The sequence below is a fragment of the Sus scrofa genome, chromosome 7, assembly GCF_000003025.6.
Source record: "Sus scrofa isolate TJ Tabasco breed Duroc chromosome 7, Sscrofa11.1, whole genome shotgun sequence".
In the NCBI taxonomy this organism is placed as follows: domain Eukaryota; kingdom Metazoa; phylum Chordata; class Mammalia; order Artiodactyla; family Suidae; genus Sus; species Sus scrofa.
This window is the reverse complement of record NC_010449.5, coordinates 80,855,933-80,880,118: the sequence shown is the minus strand read 5'-3', so window position 1 is coordinate 80,880,118 and position 24,186 is coordinate 80,855,933. Positions and strand designations below refer to the sequence as shown.

General features: G+C 44.7%; 1 protein-coding gene across 1 annotated transcript in view; it reads left to right on the top strand.

Annotated features, from left to right (window-relative positions):
• RYR3 (ryanodine receptor 3) overlaps nucleotides 1–24,186 on the top strand; it is a 568,547-nt gene that overhangs the window by 328,458 nt on the left and 215,903 nt on the right. The window contains 9 exon segments of the mRNA XM_021099907.1: nucleotides 318–422; nucleotides 2,275–2,378; nucleotides 4,674–4,757; nucleotides 6,707–6,866; nucleotides 8,248–8,395; nucleotides 9,278–9,325; nucleotides 9,328–9,482; nucleotides 10,070–10,244; nucleotides 21,003–21,211. Coding sequence (XP_020955566.1) covers nucleotides 318–422; nucleotides 2,275–2,378; nucleotides 4,674–4,757; nucleotides 6,707–6,866; nucleotides 8,248–8,395; nucleotides 9,278–9,325; nucleotides 9,328–9,482; nucleotides 10,070–10,244; nucleotides 21,003–21,211 — 1,188 coding nt within the window.

The following is a 24,186-nucleotide window of genomic DNA, read 5'->3' as shown; positions in this document are numbered from 1 at the left end:
GTTCATTTTGGTGGGAGAATCCTGCAGGTAGTTGGGACAGTGGGTCTGAACTTCAGGAGAGACCATGGCTGGAGGCTGGTTGGTGGGTGGCAGGGAGGGACCATCTACAGGTGGAAGAGAACCCCCAAGGAGGAAGCATAGACGAAGGGAGATAAGGTCCAGAGGGATCCAAGAAAGGAAAGAATTTCTAGAAGCAGCCCCTTCTGGATGACGTGTAGTAATTTAACTGAGCAACTGATCCATCTAGACTTTATGACAGATTTCAGTACAGGTGATTCTTGCAGTTCCAACTTTTCACTTGTTCCTTTTCCTTTTAGGTGGTTTTGCCACCTCACCTAGAGAAGATCCGAGACAGGCTGGCTGAAAACATCCATGAGCTTTGGGGAATGAATAAAATAGAGCTTGGCTGGACTTTTGGCAAGGTATATGTTTGAGTGGCTGGGTGGGCTGGAGGGTTGGATTGCCTCATTACCTGCAAGGGTTCTTCAGAGACTCAAATGACATGGAAACCTCATGGTGCCCAAACCCGCTACTTCTTCCTGACCCTCATCCAGCTAGCACTGCATCCAGCATCCTTGCCTTGGGGTTTGCCCAGCTGCAGTCAGGAGAACTGGGGAGTCCAGCTCTGCACAGACAGACCCAGAAGTCCATCTCCTTCTTACTCCCAAACGCTGGGCTTTTTCTTTAGGGAATATCGTGTGCAGTCATCCCTCAGAGCCCTCACACCTCCCCTTCCCTTCCAAAAAAGCCATCCTTCTGCCTGGGGAGTGAAAAGAGGCTGATTCATTATTGTGGATCAGGATTTGTTTAATGTGGTTTTCAGATGGCACAAAGATGAATGGACACTCCGAGAAGGTTAAGGAATCTCTTTCACTAGAAAACATTTTTCAAAGAGGATGTAAATTGACTTTGTTCTGTGATTTGTGTAAGATCATGTCTGAAGACAGAAGGACCCATGATTCTGAAGCTTCCTCTGACCCTGACACTCTTAGTTACTGTAAAGGTCTTTGAACTCGAGCACTTATATATTCAAAGAGCTCCCACAAAGATCTCCTTGTATATGACCACCTCTCTGCTGTGTGCTTTTCAAACACCATACACCTCTCCTTTGAGAATGAATCACAGTTGCAATCCTATGTTTATTTCGATGATGATTTTATCACTACCCCATCAGACTTTCTCCTTCATGGCACTGGGGTTATCCTGGCTCACCATTGAACTCCTAATGTCTAGCTCTCTGCCTTCCCCATAGGAGACATTCAGCAACATTGCTGAATGAAAGCATGAGTTAGTTAATACCTGGATCTGCACTGTCCAAAACAATGGACATGGGTCGTATGTGGCTACTGAACAGTTGAAGTGTGACTAGTCTGAATTGAGATGTGCTCTTAGTGTAAAATGCATGCTGGGTTTCAAGACTTGCATTGAAAAACTGATATAAAATAGCTCAAAAATAATTCCTGCTGTTAATTACTTATTAAAATGGTAAGATGTGGAGTTCCCGTCATGGCACAGTGGTTAACAAATCTGACTAGGAACCATGAGGCTGCAGGTTCGATCCCTGCCCTTGCTCAGTGGGTTAACGATCCAGCATTGCCGTGAGCTGTGGTATGGGTTGCAGACGTGGCTCAGATCCCGAGTTGCTGTGGCTCTGGCGTAGGCTGGCAGCTACAGCTCCGATTAGACTCCTAGCTTGGGAACCTCCATATGCCACGGGAGCGGCCCAAGAAATGGCAAAAAGACGAAAAAAAAAAAAAAAGTAAGATGTGGGGTACATGGGGGTAAGTAACATACCTTATTAAGCTCAAGTTCACCTGTTTCTTTTTGCTTTTCTCGTGTGGCTACTAGGAAATTTGAAATTACAAATGTGGTTCACCTTGGCAGCTGCTTTTGTGTTTCTGTCAGACATTGCTGGCCCCAATTCTGTAGTCCTTTATGTTCTGCAGAATGCTACCCTGCAGTGGCACTATGGTTCCATGAAGTTTGGACAGGCAGGAGCATGTCTACCACACATGAAATTGCATCTCTGGGAAAGCATGTTCCGAATGCAGACATTTGAAGCAATCCATAGAACACAAGCCACTGGCAGCCTGGGGACCGCATGTATTATTTACTAGAGAGAAGATGGTCTATTTGCCTATCAGCAAATAGCTGTCTTTGTCTTGCCTGATATGAATGGCCTGGGCCGTGTTTCAAAGTGTGTCCTTTTCTGTTTTCCAAGGCAGTGCCGGTTGTCAAAACTTAAATTATGTTCTCTCTTATGTTGTCACCTAGATACGGGATGACAATAAAAGACAACACCCCTGCCTTGTCGAGTTTTCAAAGCTGCCTGAAACTGAGAAGAATTATAACCTACAGATGTCAACTGAAACCTTAAAGTGAGTGCTTAATTAAATTGAATTTGGACTCAACAGTGAGTGGATGATTTAACGCCTTGTGACTAAACTAGACTTGATTCTCTTGCCTCAAAAACATGATGCGTTCTGATAAATTAGTGAGGATGAGAATTACTCATGCCACAAATGGATTTAGCATAGTGAATAATATATCCGCTGTTGTTATTTAGGACATATCATTCTCAGAAACCATTTGCTGTTTGCCTGGGAGAGGAAAAGCATAGGGAGAAAAAGAAAAAGAGGAGAAACTTAGAATCAAGGGACCAAGTGCCTCTTTTAGTTCATGTTTCATCAAGAAAAGAAGATACAGGAGTTCTCATCGTGGCTCAGTGGTAACAAACCTGACTAATATCCATGAGGATGTGGGTTCGATCCCTGGCCTCGATTAGTGGGTTAAGGATCTGACATTGCCATGAGCTGTGGTGTAGGTCACAGATATGCCTTGGATCCCACATTGCTGTGGCTGTGGCGTAGGCCGCCACTGCAGCTCCAAATTCGACACCTAGCCTGGGAGCCTCCATATACCACAGTTGCAGCCTTAAAAAAAAAAGAAAAAAAAGGAAAAAAAAGATACAGGAGTTCTCATCATAGCTCAGCAGGTTAAGGACCCAACATTGTCTTTATGAGGATGTAGATTTGATCCCGGGCCTCGCTCAATTGGTTAAGGATCTGGTGTTGCCACAGGCCGTGGCACAATCACAGACATAGCTTGGATGGGGTGTTGCTATGGGCTGTGGTGTAGGCCCCACCCAGCTGCAGCTCTTATTCTACCCCTAGCCCCAGAACTTCCATATGCCACAGGTCCAGCCATAGAAAGGAAAAGAAAGAAAAATGTGATGTGTTGCAGGTCATATTAAAACTGAACAACTTAACCTCGCTAAGTCTCCATTTTCTCATCTATGAAATGAGGATAGTGAGAGTCCTTGTCTCTATCTAATTGTTGTCATGGTTAAACAAATGAGATGATAAATATTTTTTAGAAAAAGAAAAAAGATGAGGCATTTCTAAAAACCAGTAGAAAAACATGGTTTAATTCAATTTAAAAATAACGTTTCCATCTCCCTGATCTTACCCATGGTTTAAACCTTGATTCAAATCTTCATTTTTTTAGCCCAAGCTTATACCTCCCTTCTCGAATTACCTTTGTGCTTGTTACTGGTGTTGTCTGCATTGTATTTCTCTGTTCTCTGGCTATTGGTGCAGAACGTTTTAACACTGCGGTTTTGCTGGTGCACTGATGCTCTGTCACAGAGCCTTGTCTTATAGGCTCCCGTATGTGATGTCTTCAGTCACATCAACACTTCTTGAGGCAGCAGGCTTGGTACCTCCTGGTGTCCAGCACAGCTCAGGGCACTTTGTACAGAGAGCATGCAGGAAATACTTGCTGGCCTCTGGCTTTGCTGTTAGGATCCTATCTGTTCTCTGGAGAGAAATGCAAATTTGTAAACTAGAAAATGTCTCCCAGAGGGACTATTCACAAACTTTTTTGGTTGCATTTTTATGCTTGGTACCATCTAAATAAAGGGTTAACAGGAGTTCTGCAGTGGCCCAGCAGGTTAAGAATCTGGCTTTGGGAGTTCCCGTTGTGGCTCAGCAGTTAACAAACCTGACTAGTATCCATGAGGACACGGGTTCTATCCCTGGCCTTGCTCAGTGTGTTAAGGATCTGGCATTGCCGTGAGCTATGGTGTAGGTCAGACTTGGCTCGAATCCCAAGTGGCTGTGGCTCTGGCATAGGCCGGCAGCTGCAGCTCCAGTTGGACCCCTAGCCTGGGAATCTCCATGTGCCACAGGTTTGGCCCTAAAAAGACTAAAAAAAAAAAAAAAAAAAAAAATCTGGCTTTGTCACTGCTGTAGCGTGGGTTCAGTCCCTGGCCCAGAAACTTCTGCATGGCATAGGTGCAGCCAAAAAACCAAAGAGTTGGCAAATTAAGGCCCATAGACCAATCCAACTAGCCACCTATGTTGTAGGTCATATTAAAATTGAACAACTTAACTCAGTTTTTTGGTAAAACCGCTTTATTGTAGCAAAGCCAAGCTCATCAATTTATCTGTTGTCTATGGCAGTTTTTGCTCTGCAGTGTCAGAGCTGAGTTTTTTCTGAGTTTTTTTTCTGCAAAGCCTCAAACATTTCCTATCTCAACCTTGACAGAAAAACATTTGGCAAGCTCTGTTGTAAATGAAGGAATATTGTCGGGTTTTATCACTTCAGACGCAGGGTCAGGTTTTTGCTGTCCTTCACCTACAGATGATCCTTGTCCTCTCTCTCTGTTACAGAACCCTCCTGGCCCTGGGCTGCCACATTGCTCATGTTAACCCAGCTGCTGAGGAGGAGCTCAAGAAGGTCAAATTGCCCAAAAAGTAGGTGATTTCTTAATGGTCGGAGACCTTTCTTTAGAATTTTTTATTTTTATCATTGGAGGTTTTAATGCTTCAGTCTGAATTTTAAACTGGGAGGACAGAGGCCCATGCATAGAGGCAGGGGACGGCCTCAGATACTTCCAGCACCAGCTCAGAGTGGTTCCTCCAGGTACCTATACCACACTGAAACCCCATACAGAAGCCAGCTGAAGTACAGCACTTCCAGGCTATTCCTCTTTTTGTTCCTTCCACCTGGACCTACACTACTATTGTTAGCTTTGAGCCAGAAGATGCAGTGTTCAGATGGCTATGCTGTCTCGGTCTATAAGAATTGCACTTGGCACGGGAGTTTGAACATGGTTGGTAGCAACAGCAAAGATCTGCTCCCCTGGCCTTGGGCCAGCCTTGCAAATCCCTAGTGGAAATGGGTGTCTCTGCCAAGGTTTAATTTGGCCCCTAAATCTGCCTGTGTCCTACTCTCCCTCCCATCTGTACACTCACAGAATTGTGTGCTCTCAGCATTCAGGCGCACACTCATGGGCGCATCCCCGGCTCATTTGCTGGCCCTTATGTGTGCTGGCTTTGGGTGTGCACGCTCTCACACCCAGGTGTCATAATGACGAACACAAGCCAAGGTGATGCCAGCTCTAATCAAATGCTTGTCTCCCCTTCTTCTCCATGAAACTTCCAAGCTGCCAAGCTCTCCACTCTTAGCAGGAGTGCCCAGTGCTGAGAGCAGCATTTCTGAGGGGCAGCAGCCAGTCCAGGCTGCGGCAGTCAGTGCTCAGTGCTCAACACATGTTGGCTCTGCCCAAGACCAGGCGTCCCCCACAAGGTGGACGAGGGGCAGTGTCCTGTCTGCCGTAGACCCTGTACCTCACGCTGCTCAGAGCATCCTGGAGAGAGTGAGTGCAGGTTTGCAAGTCATCACATTTAGGTTCTGGCCCTCATCTGGGCAGTCAGTGGCCTGGGGGCCATGAGTGCCTCTGGATTTACATGGTTGTGATCAGCTGCTCTCCTGCGAATCACTGCACACTGGGCTCTGCTCCTCTCCACTTACACGATGCATCTACCCAGCCTCATCCTGAGCTTTTCCTGTTTTCACAATATCTGTTGAATTATCTGACAAGTTCCCGACATTTGCAGCAGTGACTTCTGGACTGGACAGCAAACCGTGAAGGTCACTTCAGGCTCACAAATTCACTGACGTTATGATTAAAAAAAAAAATCTCAGAGTTCCCGTCGTGGCTCCCTGGTTAACAAATCCGTCTAGGAACCATGAGGTTGAGGGTTTGATCCCTGGCCTTGCTCAGTGGGTTGAGGATCCGGTGTTGCCGTGAGCTGTGGTGTAGGTCGCAGATGTGGCTCAGATTGCCTGTTGCTGTGGCTTGGCATAGGCAGGCAGCTACAGCTCTGATTCGACCCCTAGCCCGGGAACCTCCATATGCCATGGGTGTGGCCCTAGAAAAGATAAAAAAACAAAACAAAACAAAACAAAAAACCTTGAAGTTATTTTTTTTTTTCTAAGACTGAGTGATCATTCTTTGCTGGTTTATAAGAAACCATTCGGCTCAAGGTGCCATCCTTGCCAATGTGGTCATAACCTTTTATGTTTTGAAAGTGAAATGATGGAGCTTCAGGTAATGTTGCATTACACTGAGTGTGACCATTGTTTATAGGTCACATAGTAGTTTGTATAGAAGGAAGGATGGATTTGCACAGATCATCCCCTTTCTCTAACAGTCTCCTTGGAATCTGTGACACATTGGCAAATAGGATGGTAGATTAGGGCTTCCCCTGAAGACTTGAAATCAAGTGAACTACGCATCTGCCAAGGGTAGAACCTGTGACTGTAGCCTTATTGTCACAGGCTGTGCAGTTGATCTGAAATCTTGAATGGGGGAGTCAGATAGTTCTGTTCAAAATATGTATTTTCCATTTACTCATAGCTACATGATGTCCAACGGCTATAAGCCAGCCCCTTTGGATTTGTCTGATGTGAAGCTGTTACCTTCCCAAGAAATTTTAGTGGATAAGCTTGCAGAAAATGCACACAATGTTTGGGCAAAAGACAGGATAAAACAAGGATGGACCTATGGCATTCAACAGGTGAGAAGCGCCCGGTCAGGCTTGCTTGAGAAGCTTGGGGATGTGATCATCCATCAAAATGCCATTTTCTTTGGTGGGGATGATTGGAGATGGAGGTTGCCCTTGCACTCTGTTCCTCATGCTTCAGCACATTCATTATTTATAGAATCAGGACTGGATGGAATTTGTAACGGTCACATTGACATTAACTCCAGGCACAATTCCAATGTTGCAGCGATGGGTAGGTTTACCTTTTCATGGCTAGTCTGGTTCCCTTGTGATCCTGTTGCGCTGTGTATATGGCCACAGCCTGCATCTTTTCTCATTCCCTGTCTTGTTGTTTGCATCATGGAGAGCTGAGTTTTCAGGCACTCTCCAAGGCCAAGGTAAGGCTCACACAAATCAACATCACAGCTGATGTTAAGTAAGCAAGTTTCAGCAGCATTTCTTAGATGGTCCCAAGTATCTACCACCGAAGGGGAAAAGGATGGGAAGCTAGCCCAGGAGAGGGGCAGGCCAGCCTGCCAAGAAGCCCATGCCCTGCAGTCCCCAGGGCTGAGATTCCTGGGCAGCGTTCTTGGCTTGTCCAGAGGCAGCCAGGGAGCCAGGGCCCAGTAAGAATTAGGGAGAGTTAAGAACCGGAGTTCAACCCCAAACCATCTGGCACATCTCACATTTTGTAATACTCCCCTCGTCTCAGTAAGTACTGGGTTCAGCTCAGGGTGAGAGAAGTTCAGGGGTAGCTGTGTGCACATGCATGTTCATTCATAAATGAGCCTTCAGTGCCTAGAATCAAGAAAACCGCAACTATGAAAACCATGGCAAAGAAAGTGAGGGGTTCAGAACAGCATGTTATGTTAGGTGACTTGTCACTACCATTGTCGTCTTCTTAGTCCATATCAAGGAACGGAGGACTCTAATTCAAATATGTGTCTATTGCAATGAAATGGACCCACTATGGCTCTGCTACCTTTTCAGATATTTCTCTATGAGCTGAGATGTCTCTGTTAGTTATCTGTTGTGAAGAGGCCACAACAGCTTAAATCCTGGCATGTTCTTTCCTAGAGAAATAATTAGGCAAACCCCCATCTGCCTCGCCTTGGGAATGGAGAGGTTTCTAACCAATTTCATGACGCTTCATTTTATTCACAGGCTGACATTATTAAAATGTGTTTTTAAATGCTAGCTTTGAATGCTAGTAAAAAAATTTTTTCATTTATACTCATTTAATCCTGAAAAGAAGTGGCAAGTATGTACATTGCTAAATATCAAGGCACTGGGAGAAGAACTAGCAGACTCCTAGCGGGAAGCCAGGACTGTCACTAAGAATATGTGAGCAGGACAAGCTCTCTGTCAAAACCAAATGCCTTTTTCACCCTCTGTTTTCTCTGGTTTCACATAGGATTTAAAAAACAAAAGAAATCCCCGTCTGGTGCCTTATGCACTACTGGATGAGCGGACCAAGAAGTCAAACAGAGATAGCCTTCGTGAGGCTGTTCGGACATTTGTTGGTTATGGCTATAACATTGAACCGTCAGACCAAGAACTAGGTAACGAGTGGAGAGTGTTCATTCTGGCCCCAACTTACTCAACAGGTCTTCTTCTGGAGAAATGCCGACTTTGAATAGGTCTAACTTACAGTGTTAGAAATGCTATTGGTGTAGAGGCCGCTATTGGTCTAAATGGTGAACTTCAAGAAGTAGGGAGAAGAAGGAGGGAACCATGCTGATAATAAAGCAGTGTCCCCTTGGCAGATGTTTCTGTAACGAGCACGTCTATGACCCAGTCCCACAGGGCATAAGTTATCCTCCAGCGTAGCTGAGCTTTTTAGGATATTTGCTCACAAAACCAAGTTACTGTTATTTGTCTTGTTTTCCAAACTTGTGAATATAGCTTACTTTAATTGAATTCTAGCACTATTAACATCACCAGCTTATGTATATTTAAAGGGTCATTGTCATCTCAGACCCTAGGAGATACTAGGATATTCTATACACTGGGAGATACTAAGCTAGTGGGGCAGTAAAAAAGTGGTTAAGGGGGTAGATGTGGAGTAAGACAGACTTGGGTTCAAATGCTTGCTCTCCTTGGTTTATTGACTCTGTGACCTTGAGCACATGAACCTTCCGAGCCTCAATTTCTTCATCTGTAAAATGAAGACAGTAATACTGACATCATAGGATTATTGTGAAGAAAACTGAGTTTTAGTTTCTACTATAGAGCCATCACTCGGTGCGTGGTAACTTGTACTCTTGTTATGTGGTGATGATAGTGATGATGATTACATTATGTACAGAATGCTCTGTTGGATGGTACGAGATCTATCATCAGTCTTTGTTGTTCAAAGTCCTTTGAGGAATGCTACCTAATTATTAAAAGCCTCTGTTCTCTCACTCCGTCCTGCACCCTTGACTCCCTTCCTTTCTCGACAGCTGACCCAGCCGTGGAGAAAGTCAGCATAGACAAGATCCGATTTTTCCGGGTGAACGCTCTTATGCAGTGAGATCAGGAAAGTGGTATTTTGAGTTTGAGGTGGTGACCGGAGGAGACATGCGGGTCGGCTGGGCCAGGCCAGGCTGTCGGCCTGACATCGAGCTGGGGGCTGACGACCAAGCCTTTGTGTTTGAAGGCAGCAGGGTGAGTCTGGCTGGTGTCCACACATCCTCAGCCCAGGGTTTTCTGCTCCAAACATGTCCCCAGAAGTTAGAAGCACTGAGTATCTAGACTGCTGGCTTTAAGAGTGAGGAGCCCCCACTGGCTAATTTAGACCATTGAGTGACCATCACCTAACGCCTGTCCCTGTGTGTTTTGCTCTAGAGAAAGGAAGGCCTGCACACTCTAGGCCTTTCTGTCATCACCTCTGTCTCTGCTTTGCCCCTCTGAGCCTGTGCCCCCCTCTGCAGAGGATGCTTACAGAACACCGTGTAGTGAATATGTGGGGAAATCGTATCATTTTGTTTAAGAGGGAGTTCAGCTTGTTTTCATAGCTTACTAGGTAACGGGAGATTCACGTCACCTTTTCTGATGAGCCATGTATGTCTCAACTTCACTTATCTGTACGTAGACCATTTCTCCTATGAGATGTCCTTAGTATAAAGGCAAATGCCTTGTGGAAGCCAGGTGCAACTGCCCATGAGGAGAAATCGCACATGAGATCATTTCTTTAGCTTCCCAGGGGGCCTCTAGGACCTCATTTTTCTAAGCCCTGGGCACTTGTCTTCCAGGGTCAGCGTTGGCATCAAGGGAGTGGGTATTTTGGACGGACCTGGCAGCCAGGAGATGTGGTTGGATGTATGATCAACCTCGAAGATGCTTCAATGATCTTCACGCTGAATGGGGAGCTGCTGATCACCAACAAAGGCTCTGAACTTGCCTTCGCTGACTATGAGATTGACAACGGTAAGTCTGCCCACCTTCCCCCTTGCATCCAGAAGATGAAAGATGATCCAGGGAGCAGGGTGAGGCCCTCTACCTACTCACTCAGGGCACACTGACTTTTGCAGATTTGAAACCCTGGTGGTGAAGATGCGCCCTTACACTCAATTCTGAAGAATCAAGTCAAGTACTAGTGATAGTTGATGTACTTCCAGAGAGACTGACAAAGAAGCTCCCCTCTAATTCCTGCCCTGTGCCTTGGCGCATTAAGGTTCCTGGGGGTTTCCCAGTGGTATCACAAAGGAAATGCTAATTGCATATGGACAATGTCCCTGGCAGGAAAGAAAAGGCAGGAATTAAAGAATTATCCTCTTATTCTGATTTGACCTGTCAGTCTGAATGTTTGTGAATTGAACTTGATGCTTTGATGAGAATCAATGAAACACAGAAGTTCAACTTAGCAGTTCCCTTGAATGAAATAGAATTTATTTTTAAATTCAAACACACCATGAAACCCAAGTACAGTCGCACTTGTTAGTCACCACAAATAAACAGCCATTAGGGCATACTTCCAGCTACCCAAGGGAGCTTCTTATTTCCCATCTACATTTAACTCCTCCGTTATGAACCCAAGGTGTTGGCACTCAGGGAAGAAGCACTGGACTGCAGGTCAGCTGACCCATTCCTAGGAAGCTGTGTGGTTCCCAGAGTCTTGACTTTGCCAGGCTTTGCCTTCTTCATCTGTACCAGGAAATAAGACAGTAGACTACCTACGGGCCAACACCCTCCTCGGGTGTCAGATTCTATGTCGGTGTCTCAACACCTACTGTGTCCACAGCCCCTTCCCTGGTGCTGGGCCAGTCTCTGCTGCTTTGGTGCAGACGAGGAGGAGGTAGGGAGATTGAGAGGAAGAGAGGCTGCTCAGGGCAGGAGGGCTGGGTTCCCATCCTGCCCCTGCCCTCCCGACCTGTGACGTCTTGGGTTGACTTTATTTAACCTCTTTGACCTCATTTCCCCCTCTGTAAAAGATCACAGCTCTGGTAGCTCTAAACTTCTGAGACTACAAAAAGAAATAGTCCCGCCTCCCCCAGACAGTTAAAAAAGATAAAACTGCAGAGGCTAGAGCAGCAGAAATACATGAGTATATTTTTAATACATATAAAATATTCTTTTTATTTATATTTTATTTATTTTTATTTATTTATTTTGCTTTTTAGGATTGCACCTGTGGCACATGGAGCTTCCCACGCTAGGGGTCGAATCAGAGCTACAGCTGCTGGCCTATGCCACAGTAACAGCAATGCAGGATCTGAGGCAAATCTGCAACCTACACCACACTTCACAGCAACACCAAATCCTTAACCCACTGAGCGAGGCCAGGGATCAAACCCGCAACCTCATGGTTCCTAGTCGGATTTGTTTCTGCTATGCCATGATGGGAACTCCTAAAATATTCTTTATATACAAATTGTTTTAGCTTTATAACTCACTTTCACACTTTTTACAGACACCTTTTATCAGCCACATACCCACCCAACTGGACCTTAAAAGAGTTTTAAAGCTTTTTTTAAGAGCTCCATATTTGAGCAAACAGAAAAGTTGCAAGTCAGTGTATTTTCCTAGAAAGATAGAATACCTGAAGCCTGATGGGGTCATGTTTTAATGCCTTCTGAAAAGGTATAAAATCAAAGTTTTAAAGAAAGAAATGTACTTTGAGAGACAACTGGGAAGGATGCTGCCAGCAGAAAGAATGGCTTATGCACTGGTTTGGATAAAAGGGCAGACCTAAGGGCACCGGCAAAGATCCATCCTCTGGCTCTGCTCTTTGGAAACAGATATTGACAAAGTAGTCCCCACAGGCAGTGCTGTCTTTGTGAGGCTGGAGGAGAAGGGAGACCTGGAGGATTCAGGCTCATCCCCAAGGAGAGCAGGGAAGGTCCAAAGACCAGCCACCTTTTCGTGGCTCTCCTGAGTGTGGACTGGAGGAGGTTGATTATCTATGAGGCTTTGGCTTAGCATAAGGAGGAAACAAGAATCTTGCCTGTGTGCAGAGTTCTAAGAACTCTGTAAAGTCTAAAGCCTTGCTACTCAAAGTGTGATCTACTTGTTAATAAATGCAGAGTCTCAGACCCCACGCCAGTCCTACTGAACCAGAAACTGCCTTCAGACAAGATACTCTGGAGGTTCACATGCACTTTAAAATATGAGAAGCGGAGTTCCCTTGTGGCAAGTGGAAACGAACCTGACCAGGAACCATGAGGTTGCGGGTTCAATCCCTGGCCCTGCTCAGTGGGTTAAGCATAAGCTGTGGTGTAGGTCGCAAACGCGGCTCGGATCTGGCGTTGCTGTGGCTGTGGTGTAGGCCAGCAGCTACAGCTCTGATTAGACCCCTAGCCTGGGAACCTCCACATGCCGAGGTGCGGCCCTCAAAAAGACAAAAAAAAAAAAAAAATTGTAAAATATGAGAAGCGAGTTCCCATTGTGGCTCCTCAGTAACGAACCCAACTACTATACAAGAGGATGCAGGTTCAATCCCTGGCCTTGCCTAGCAGGTTAAGGATCTGGCATTGCTCTGAGTTTTGGTGTATGTTGCAGATGCGACTTGGATCTGGCATTGCTATGGCTGTGGTGTAGGCTGGCAGCTACAGCTCTGATTCAGCCCCTAGCCTGGGGAGTTCCATATGCCTCGGGCACGGCCCAAAAAATAGAAGACAAAAAATAAATAAATCAGGTGTGAGAAGCAGTGGTCTATAGTTTACACAAATGCAAACAGTAGCAATGTCAAGGAGTTTGTTTTCTAGTTGGAAAAATAAATATGACAATATGGACACATAGGTAACTACCAATGGATACATGGATATATATGACTCCCAATGCGAAGCAGTAGATTAGAAACACCAAATGACCAATAGGAATGAAAATTCTGTAAGAGTGGGATTGGAACTAAGGTTAAATAAAGAATATGAGCTGTCTACGCTAAAGAGAAGGGCGTTCTTCTCGGGATGGAAGCATAGTAATAGTGGGGAATCAGGAAACTACAAGAAAGAGTGATGATATGTTTGGAAGATTCGTGCATGGAATTTATAGAAGAAGAAGCTGGAGCGAGAGATAAGGTACAGATTATAGCCTTGAATACCAAGGTTTGGTCTTTTTATTCAAGAAACTCTTTTTGTCTAATCTGGGCCCCACACCGTTGGACTTTGCTCTCTTGACACGTGGGGCTGTCTCAGGGTTTGAGCAGAGGAGTACTATAAAGAAGAGGGATGTTTCAGAAGAACTCCGCTTTTAGAGACCATCTGTGTTGTGATGAAAGAGATGCATCATTGACCTTTTGTGTGCAGAGACAGGACTTGACCTTCAGAATAACAAAGCGTATTATTAGGAAGCTGTTTTATAATAGAATGGTACCTATTGTGCTAATGCATCATACTGTAGCATCGTATCACACTTCAATAATATGGAGATAAGATAATTGGGAGGCTCTTTCAGTTCTGTGATGGCTCAGAGTCAGAGGAAGGGCAGTTGAAAGGGAGTCAGCAGGTCATTCTTTGAGGACAGTAGCCCAGAGGCCTGGAAGAACCCTAACACATCTTTCTGTTCTCTGCATAATGTGGAAAGAGGCAGCAGTTCTTGCCTTGAGCTGTTAGGAAAAGCATATGTTGAAAATAAAAAATGTAGTGCATTCTAGCCCCTCATAAAGCAAAATCCCCCATAGGTTTCTGTTCTGGTCACCAGCATCCCAGCCTTGCTTCAGGCCATTTACCCCAGTGGGGGTTGTGCTATGGGAAGTTTTTAGTCCTTTGGGGGAAGGGGGAAGGCAGTACAATCCCTGGCTGTTTTTTTTTTTTTTTTTTCTGGGTTATTTATAAGCTGTCACTTCCATCCTCTTCTGCATCATAGATGATATGCTCTTATCGGTCTCATTAGCATTTTCCTCATCATTGTTCCCTACCCTGTTCCTTGGCCTGGACCATCACAGCTCTCAGTGTTGTCACTAAAAGATATCCGGAAGCTCAGAAGCTTCCATGGTGAAACCTTTGCTATTAGTCTTCTCTTTTATTCCATTTAAAGGCAAGGAAGATAAAATCCTGAACATCTTGCCTGGCCTTGGAACACGACATCTGAAAGAGGTTGTAGAGCTGGTGTCCCCTGCTGCTCTCTGCCAGGCACCCCCCTGGGGTACATCCTGCTACACAAGAGCTTTAGCATCTGCAGGGGCAGCCCCCTAGGTTTACCAGATCCCTCAAGCTTGGCTGGCAGCTCTTCCATAAGCAGCAATTGAAACTTAATTTGTGGGCAGTGCTGCTGCCATCTGCGTGCAGACACCCTGGAACCCAGGGTCCTTTGTCGTTCCCTCCCTGGAGGGGTGCTGGGCTTCGGAAAGTGGCCATGGCACTTGTTTCCTGTCGTTCCCTCCCTGGAGGGGTGCTGGGCTTCAGAAAGTGGCCTCTAACACTTTGTTTAACTCCTGTGTTTTCTACCAGGCTTGTGACCACTTCAGTGCTGTTCCTGCATACCATCTTCCAGAGGCTTAAAAAGTTGGGAGTTCCCATTGTGACTCAGTGGGTTAAGAGCCCAACTGCTATCCATGAGGACATGGGTTTGATCCCTGGCCTCACTCAGTGGGTTAAGGATCCGGTGTTGCCATGAACTGCATTGTAGATCGCAAATGTGGCTAGGATCTGACGTGGCTGTGGCTATGGCGGGCAGCTGCAGTTCTGATTCAACCCCTAGTCTGGGAACTTCCATGTGCCATGGGTGTGGCCCTTAAAAAAAAAAAAAAGACCAAAAACAGGAGGAGGGTCTTAGAAAGATAAAATTAATGGGTAAAACATGAGCTGCTGGATTGAGAGCAGGAACACCACAGGAATAGCCCAGGCAGCCATCTAACGATTCCTCCCCAAGGTTGCAGTTCTTCCGTTGCTGGCAGTGATGGGCTCTCCTGTCTTCCTTAAGTTTCAAATGGATTAAAAGTGGATCCATGGTTGGGATTTTCTACATAACTGGTTTCTTTCCAAGATCCTGAATTACAAAAGGATGACCTCCTGGTTGTCTCTTTTCCTGATCACAAAACCGTAGGAGGCTTTGTGATACATAGTCTTTCAGAATCTGGGATCCTCTGCGGGGTTTGAATGCAGGTGTTCTTCCCATTTCTTTCCTGAAACAGCAATTCTGTGCACCTCTGGATTCAAAATAGTACCTTTGGAAAATGTTCTCACACCTCTTCACTGATGTCAGTATAATGGCATCTCCTAGGCTGCAGGTAGAGTCAGAGTATTGCTTTTCCCCTATATTTTTCCATCTTACTTTTCCAGTCTCATTTGAAGCTAGGGGTTCACTGAGTGGTCTGCAAAGTGCAAACCTTTGTGTGTGTGTCATGGTTCACACACACACACACACACACACACACATACACACTTGCTACGTGGCCTTGCCAAGTGTATCTGTCCACCCAGATCAACTCCAGGGAGCCGTGCAGCTGCTTGGAATAGGCAGCCCTTTGCTTCTAAGGGGCCTGGAGTGTTTTGTGGTTGTGAGTCTCCAGCTGCCAGGTCTAGAAGCAAACTGGTCAAGAACATAACACTTAGGAAAATCATCCAAAAAGTGACTGGCTCTCGTCATACGTTGATTTCTACTCACATTTTCTTCCTTGGGTAGGCCAAAACTAATGATTTATTTTGTTTTATAGTTTTCCATACACATTCTTAGATTTATAATCAATCTTTTTTTTTTGGTCTTTTGTCTTTTTAGGGCCGCAGCATATGGAGGTTCCCAGGCTAGGGGTCGAATTGTAGCTGCAGCTGCCGCCTAAGCCACAGCCACAGCAATGCCAGATCCAAGCTGCATCCGTGACCTACACCACAGCTCACAGCAACACCAGATCCTTAACCCACTGAGCAGGGCCAGGATTGAACTTGCAATCTCATGGTTCCTATCAGATTCGTTTCCTCTGCACCACGACGGAACTCCAATCCTACTTTTTTTTTTTTTTAGCACATAAAACCAAAAGAGCATAACAGCACTTAGTACTATTAATCCTAACATTTTGCCATGCTACACATTTTTGTTTTGGAAATAAAATATTATAGTTCGGGTTAAAAAAACAAAACAAACAAAAAAGAATCATCGAAGCTAAGGATTAGAAAGATGCAGCCATCCTGGCCTTGGTCCCCACTGCTTGCTCTGGACTGCTCCTCAGGCAGCCTTGTTCATAAGCTGGCTCTGCACATTCACTGGGAGACAGACATGGAGCAAGTCCTTTAATTCACTAGGCCTCTGTTTCCCCATCTGTAAAATGGACACAGTAAAAAGCTAAATCTGTAGAGCACAGAGCCCAGGGCCTGACACCTAGAAAGTACTGGATATATATTAGCAGGTGTGGTTTACATCATTGTTCCCCCTTATCTGTCCATCAAGCAGAGTTATAAGGTTACATGAGTTGTAATGCCTCAAAAAAGAAGTTGTAGCAATCACTTGGTCCTTAGCTGGAGCCTCTCCGCCACGTGGAGGGAGCTGATTAAATGCATCCAGTTTTCAAATCTTCTTCCCCAGAAGAAAGTGCTGGTGCCTTATAGGATGTAGCTTTGCTCTGTCTGGGTTTCTTTTTTCTGGCTCAAGCCTGGGGTTTAGCTTCTCCTCTGCCATTGTACAGAGCTGTCCCCGCTGTGCCCACTTAGCCCCCAGGAGGTCCCTCACACTCCCTCCCATTGCGTTGACATCCATGACTTTGCTGCCAAGCCTGTTTGCATGCAGGGTTCAACTCTCCCCCGTAGAGAGGGCTTCTACCCCAGAGGGACAGCACTCTGCTTTGTAATGAGTACAGCCCTCTGCCCCTGGATGCAACTGCTGTTTAAATCTGGGGCAGCCATCCCCAGGAAGCTTCACCCCCTCTCTTGCATGCTGACTGGCAGCTGTTCTATGAGTCAGAGGGTGTGGAATCTTTTCCCATTTTGTCACTTGCCCTCCTCACAACCTTGGTCAAGTCTGTTAGCTCCTCGAGTCTTCAGTTTTATCTTAAGCAAAGTAGCTTTGGAACTGCTGATAGCTTAGGAACAATGAGGAGCCCAAGTTCCTTAGAAAAAAGTCCTCATGCAAATATGACCTTTTATCCTCTCCATGTGCATCTTCCATTGTCAGGGGGTCTGTAACTAGGAAGTCGTTTATATGACTTGAGTTATTCAGAAGTCCTCGTTGTTTTTAAGTCTGTTGCTCACTTTTCCCGTCATTCAAGTTAGTGGAGAATAAAGGAGAAGACAGATGGTCTTTTTTAAAATTTATTTTATTAAAGTATGGTTAATTTACAATGTTGTATTAATTTCTGCTGTACAGCAAAGTGATTCAGTTTTATATATATTCTTCTTCATATTCTTTTCCATTATTGTTTATCACAGGATTTTTTTTTTCTTTTTAGGGCTGCACCTGTGGCATATGGTGTGAATAGGGGTGAATTGGAGCTGTAGCCACTGGCCTACAGCACAGCCACAGCAACACAGGATCCGAGTGGCATCTGCAAACTACACCACAGCTCACGGCAACACCAGATCTGTAACCCAGTGAGCAAGGCCAGGGATCGAACCTGCATCCTCATGGATGCTAGTCAGATTTGTTTCCACTGAGCCACAACAGGAACTCCATATCATAGGATATTGAATATAGTTCCTAGTGCTATGCAGTAGGATTTTTGTTGTTTATCCAGTCTACATATAATAGTTTGCCTCTGCCAATCCCAAACTCCCAATCCTTCCTTGTCCCACCTACCCTCCCCCTTGGCAACTAGAAGTCTCTTCTCTATGTTTATGAGTCTGTTTCTGCTTTGTAGATAAGTTCATTTGTGTCGTATTTTGGATTCCACGTGTAAGTAATATCATATGGTATTTTTCTTTCTCTTTCTGACTTACTTCACTTGGTATGATAATTTCTAGGTCTATCTATGTTGCTGCAAATGGCATTATTTCATTCTTTTTATGGCTGAATAGTATTCCATTATGTATATATGCACCGCATCTTCTTAATCCACTCCTCTGTCAAAGGATATTTAAGTTGCCTTGGCTATTGTGAATTGTGCTGCTATGAACATAAGAAGTACACACATTTTTTTAATTATATGTTTTCCAGATGTGTGCCCAGGAGTGGGATTGCTGGATCTATGGCAACTCTATTTTTGGTGTTTTGAGGAATGTCCATCCTGCTTTCCACAGTAGCTGCACCAATTTACAATCCTACTAAGAGTGTAGGAGTTCCTTTTCTCCACACCAAAGGAGAGACTTTCTTAAGATGTCCTGTCTCTGCTTACATCAGGGCTGGAACACTTCAGAGTCATGGCTCCAGGATAAAGCAACTATAGTGGTACTTTTCTGGGTTGGATTTCCCCCCTTAGCACAAGCAAAAGTACCATCTTGAAAGTGGGGATGCTTTACCAATACACACCATTCTCTCTTCTGTGTTCCATTTCTCATCCCCAGTTCTATGAGCTCCTGATGATCAGGATGGTTTCTTCTCCTGCCTTCACATCTTCTCATAGCACAGAGCAGAGCCCTCTCTCCCAGTAGGGACCTAAGAAATTTTGCCAACAAACAATCCTTATTCCACACTGGAGTCAGATTTCTGAAAATTTCTTATTTATAAAAATGTCTGTATATAGAAGGGGATTGTTTCATCCATCCCTGCCCCAAGCACTATGCCAGAAGCATAGCAATGCTCAGGGCGGCGCAGGAATCAGTGCTTGTCCGAGGGACCCGATCGTCTACCTTCCCGAGGGTGGGGCCGCCAGTCTTTATACAGACATCACCTTCATTGCTGGGATTTCGTTGTCACTCTCTTTACTGAAAAATAGTATTAAATAGTGTCCTAAATGAATTCGTAGTTTCTGAAATCAACCAACTCACCTTGGGAGGAATTCACCTTTATTTAATGCGACTTATTTTACATTGAAACTCTGTGGCTTAAATAACAATATATAAGCACAGGCTCCAGGAAGAGTGCATTTTAGGCTTAGTCTCTAGGAGAGACTTACTGTTGAAAATAAGTTCTCCCCAAATTAACCTTTAAATTTTCCCTTAAATAAATACCCCTGTCCTAGGAGAGACAGTTTGCTTTGTGGGGGCTCCAACCTCTGCTTTAGCTCCGAACTCTTCTTCCTTTTCTGAGCACTCCTGGCAGCCTCAGCTGCCCTCTGGCTGCCTGCTTCTTACATCTTCCCAGATCTGGGGTAATTAGTGCTTTCCCAGCTCTGCTGATTTGTTGGTCCACAATTATGATTCATAAATAGCCCACAAACAAGAATTCCAAACAATGTGAACTTCTGCTTTGGATCTCTTCCGCATGGCAGTGCTTTAATATGATGAGGATACAGAAGAGAGCTTGGAGAGACAGTAACTATAGAAGTGACTAGAGTTGTCTACAGCTCCTGCTTGAAAATCTTGCTTTCAGGCTTAGGAGGGAACCGTAACAGCAGTCTTGGAGGGTGGGGTTTGTAAATTGTGTTTTGCAAAATAAGCAGAGTCACAGTGCTAGCATCCATAGCTTCTTAGGATCATATTTTCAAAATGACAAGAACCATTAGGCCTCTCATTTCACTGGAGAAGATGCTGAGACTGAGAAAAGTTAGGCAATTTATACCAAGTCATTCTTTAGGTTTTGGTTTTTTTTGGGGGGGGGGGGTCATAAAGGGAATATTTAAAATTACCTAGGGGAGTTCCCTCCATGGCTCAGAGGTTAACTAACCTAACTAGTATCCATGAGGATGCAGGTTTGATCCCTGGCCTTGCTCAGTGGGTTAGGGATCTGGCGTTGGTGTGAGCTCTGGTGTAGGTGGCAGATGTAGCTCAGATTCTGTGTTGCTGTTGATAAAGATATAATATATATATATAGAAAGAGATATTTATATATATATAATAGATACTGTAAAGATATGTAATGTTCCATTGTACATGTATGAACGTAAATATTCATACATGCAATAGAATACATATATTCATATATACATAAGATAAATATTATTCAACCATAAAAAGGATGAAATTCTGCCATTTGTAATACCATGGATGGACCTACACAGTATTATGCTTAGTGAAATAAACAGGGAAAGACAGGTATGCTATGTTATCACTTATATGTGAAATCTAAAAAAACAAAACGAATGTATATAACAAAACAGAAACAGACTCACAGGTATGGAGAACAAACTAGTGGTTGCCAGTGGGAAGAAGGAAGGAGGGGACAAGATACAGGTGGAAGATTAAGGTACAGACGACTATGTATCAAAGAGATGAGCAACAAGCATATATTGTACAGTGCAGAGAATTATGGCCATGATTTTATAATAGCTTTAAATGGAGTATAAGCTATTACAATACTGAGTCACTATACTGTATACCTGAAAATGATATAATATTATAAATCAAATTTTAAACAAGAATGTCTCCAGAGGTAAATAAAATAATCCAAGACCTAATAGCAATTTTAACTAAGGGATTGATAAAGAATTTCACTTTTTCTCTTACTGCTTTCACTGTTCTGTCTGATATTTATTTACATCCTGAGAATAATCTTAACTAGAAGATTGTTTTTTCTGCAGATCCTTTTGAACCAGGCTCTCATTTCTTTCCTATATACCAGGGGCAGCCACACCCTCCACATGGCCTCTTGTTGAGTTTATGTACTGGGAAGAAGGGAGTTCTTCTTTCCTACTGGGACTCAAAGCATGTTAAGGATGCAGAGGTGCCACTTCTTCCCAGCTCCCTGGGCTGATCCTGCAGCTGACGAGGCTCTCTCATTCTGTAGGCTTTGTACCCATCTGCTCTCTGGGACTGTCTCAGATTGGCCGCATGAATCTTGGGATGGACGCCAGCACCTTCAAATTTTATACCATGTGTGGCCTACAAGAGGGCTTTGAGCCTTTCGCTGTCAACATGAACCGCGACGTGGCCATGTGGTTCAGCAAGCGCCTCCCGACGTTTGTCAATGTGCCAAAGGACCATCCACAGATAGAGGTAATATTCCACATTGCGGGTGGCAGGGCAGGGGGACTGAGGCACAGAGCTCCCGCTGATGCTCCTATGTCCAGGTGATGCTTACCTAAGTCCACAGCCTGGCTGCCCCCTTTTGCCTCCTCGCTGGCCCTCAAAGCTGGGGCTGCAGGCACCTTAATTGTCAGCTGAGTGGCACCTGACAGGTAGTAACCACCTTGCAGAGCCATCCTAAACCCTTGGGTCACTATGTTTTCTCCAGATATTCTTTTTTTTTTTTTCCCCCACTGTACAGCATGGGGATCAAGTTATTCTTACATGTATACCTTTTTCCCCCACCCTTTGTTCTGTTGCAATATGAGTATCTAGACATAGTTCTCAATGCTACTCAGCAGGATCTCCTTGTAAATCTATTCTAAGTTGTATCTGATAACCCCAAGCTCTGATCCCTCCCACTCCCTCCCTCTCCCGTCAGGCAGCCACAAGTCTCTTCTCCAAGTCCATGATTTTCTATTCTGTGGAGATGTTCATTTGTGCTGGATATTAGATTCCAGTTATAAGTGATATCATATGGTATTTGTCTTTGTCTTTCTGGCTCATTTCACTCAGTATGAGTTTCTCTAGTTCCATCCATGTTGCTGCAAATGGCATTATGTCATTCTTTTTTATGACTGAGTAGTATTCCATTGTGTATAAATACCACATCTTCCAAATCCAATCACCTGTTATGGACATTTGGGTTGTTTCCATGTCCTGGCTATTGTGAATAGTGCTGCAATGAACATGCGGGTGCATGTGTCTCTTTTAAGTAGAGTTTTGTCCGGATAGATGCCCAAGAGTGGGATTGCAGGGTCATATGGGAGTTCTATGTATAGATTTCTAAGGTATTTCCAAACTGTTCTCCATAGTGGCTATACCAGTTTACATTCCCACCAGCAGTGCAGGAGGGTTCCCTTTTCTCCACAGCCCCTCCAGCACTTGTTATTTGTGGACTTATGAATGATGGCCATTCTGACTGGTGTGAGGTGGTATCTCATGGTAGTTTTGATTGGCGTTTCTCTATAATCAGCGATGCTGAGCATTTTCTCATGTGTTTGCTGGCCATCTGTATATCTTCCTTGGAGAACAGTCTATTCAGGTCTTTTGCCCATTTTTCCATTGATTGATTGGCTTTTTTGCTGTTGAGTTGTAAAATTGCTCAGATATTCTTATACTGGTATTATAGCAATACAGCATCCAAGACCTTAAATGTTTTCCTAAGAAAATTCAGTACCTGCATTCAAGATGATATGGGCCATGAAGTTCTCATTGTGGCTCAGTGGGTTAAGAATCCCACTTGTCTCTGTGAGGAGGCAGGTTCACTCCCTGACCTCGATCAGTGGGTTAAGAATCCAGCATTGCTACAAGCCGCAGCTTCGGTCACAGATGCAACTTAGATCTGGTGTGGCTGTGGTATAAGCGGCAGCTGCAGCTCCAATTCGACCCATAGCCTGGGAACTTCCAAGTGCCACAGATGCGCCATAAAAAGGAGGAAAAGAAGAAGAAGAATCAAAGAGAGGAAAAAACAGGGAAGAAAGGGGGAAAAAAGATGGTATGTCCCACTCATGATTCTGTTCTGCTCATGACTTGCTGTCTTTGAGGCTCCGTTTAGTTCCTAAGAACCATTTCCAGTTCTTTCACTGGAGGCATCGTAATTGATGATGATCCTCCCCGCCTTGTGGGGGAAACAAAGAGGGAGAGAAACCAAAGCTTATAAGGAGCCTGATTCAGGTGCTGGTTCTCCATGTTCTCACCTCTGTAGTGTCCACACTCACTGTGTTGTTTTCATGGTGTAAGTGTGGGATGGGCTGATGCAGTGTCAGACAAGTCAGTCCATTTGAAGCATTAGATTCCATAGCTTGCTTCCATCAAACTCTTATGTCCCCTTCACTCACCTCCCAATCTGAATTCAGCAAGCATCACCTCCTTTTTTTTTTTCTTTTTATGACCACACCTGTAGCATAGGAAGTTCCAAGCCAAAACTGCAACCTATGCCACAGCTGTGGCAGCAATGAATCTTTTATCTATTGCACCAGGCCAGGGATGGAACCAGTACCTTTCCAGTAACCTGAGCCACTGCAGTCGCAGTCCTGATCCACTGCACCACGGCAGGAACTCCAAGCATTGCCTCTTTTTTTCCTTTGTCTTTTTAGGGCCATATCTGAGGCATATGGAGTTCCTAGGCTAGGGGTGGATTCGGAGTACTGCTGCCAGCCCACACCACGGCCACAGCAATGTACAATCTAAGTCATGTCTGCAGCCTACACCACAGCTCACGGCAACACCAGAACCTTAACCCACTGAGCGAGGCCAGAGATCAAACCCACATCCTCATGGACACTAGTCAGGTTTGTTACCACTGAGCCACGAAGGGAATTCCCCAAGCATCACCTTTTAATCCACCTTTTCCGTGACACTCTTAAATAATATGTGATTTTTCTGATTCCTACCTGACCATTCCTTTAGAAAAGTGGCTCATAAACTTCTGGGAAATCATGAGCCTCTTTGACAAACTGATGAAATCTATAGACCTTCCACTTAGAAAAATATGCCAATCACACAAAAATATGTAAGTCTACTCATGGACCCCAGGATAGGAACTCTTTTCTAGAACACAGAGAGAAATGCTTAGATCATTGGAAAATTATTCTCCTAAGTCTGCTTACTTTCTCTGCTACCTCTCTGTCCCAACAGACACACACACACACACACACACACACACACCACACACACACACACACACCTCCTCTCTCTCTCTTTCTCCCCCTCCCCCCGCCTCCCCTCTCCCCCCCCCCCCACTCTCTTTTTTCAAAAATCCAGTTTTTGATCTTTCCTCTCCAACCCTTCAAGGCTTGTGCCCTGGAGCTGAGATCTCCCCAGGATTTAGAACAGTCTAGAGGAGCCTCTGCATCAGGCTGTGACCACAGTAAAACTAGGAAATGTCCTGGGTGGGAGACAGT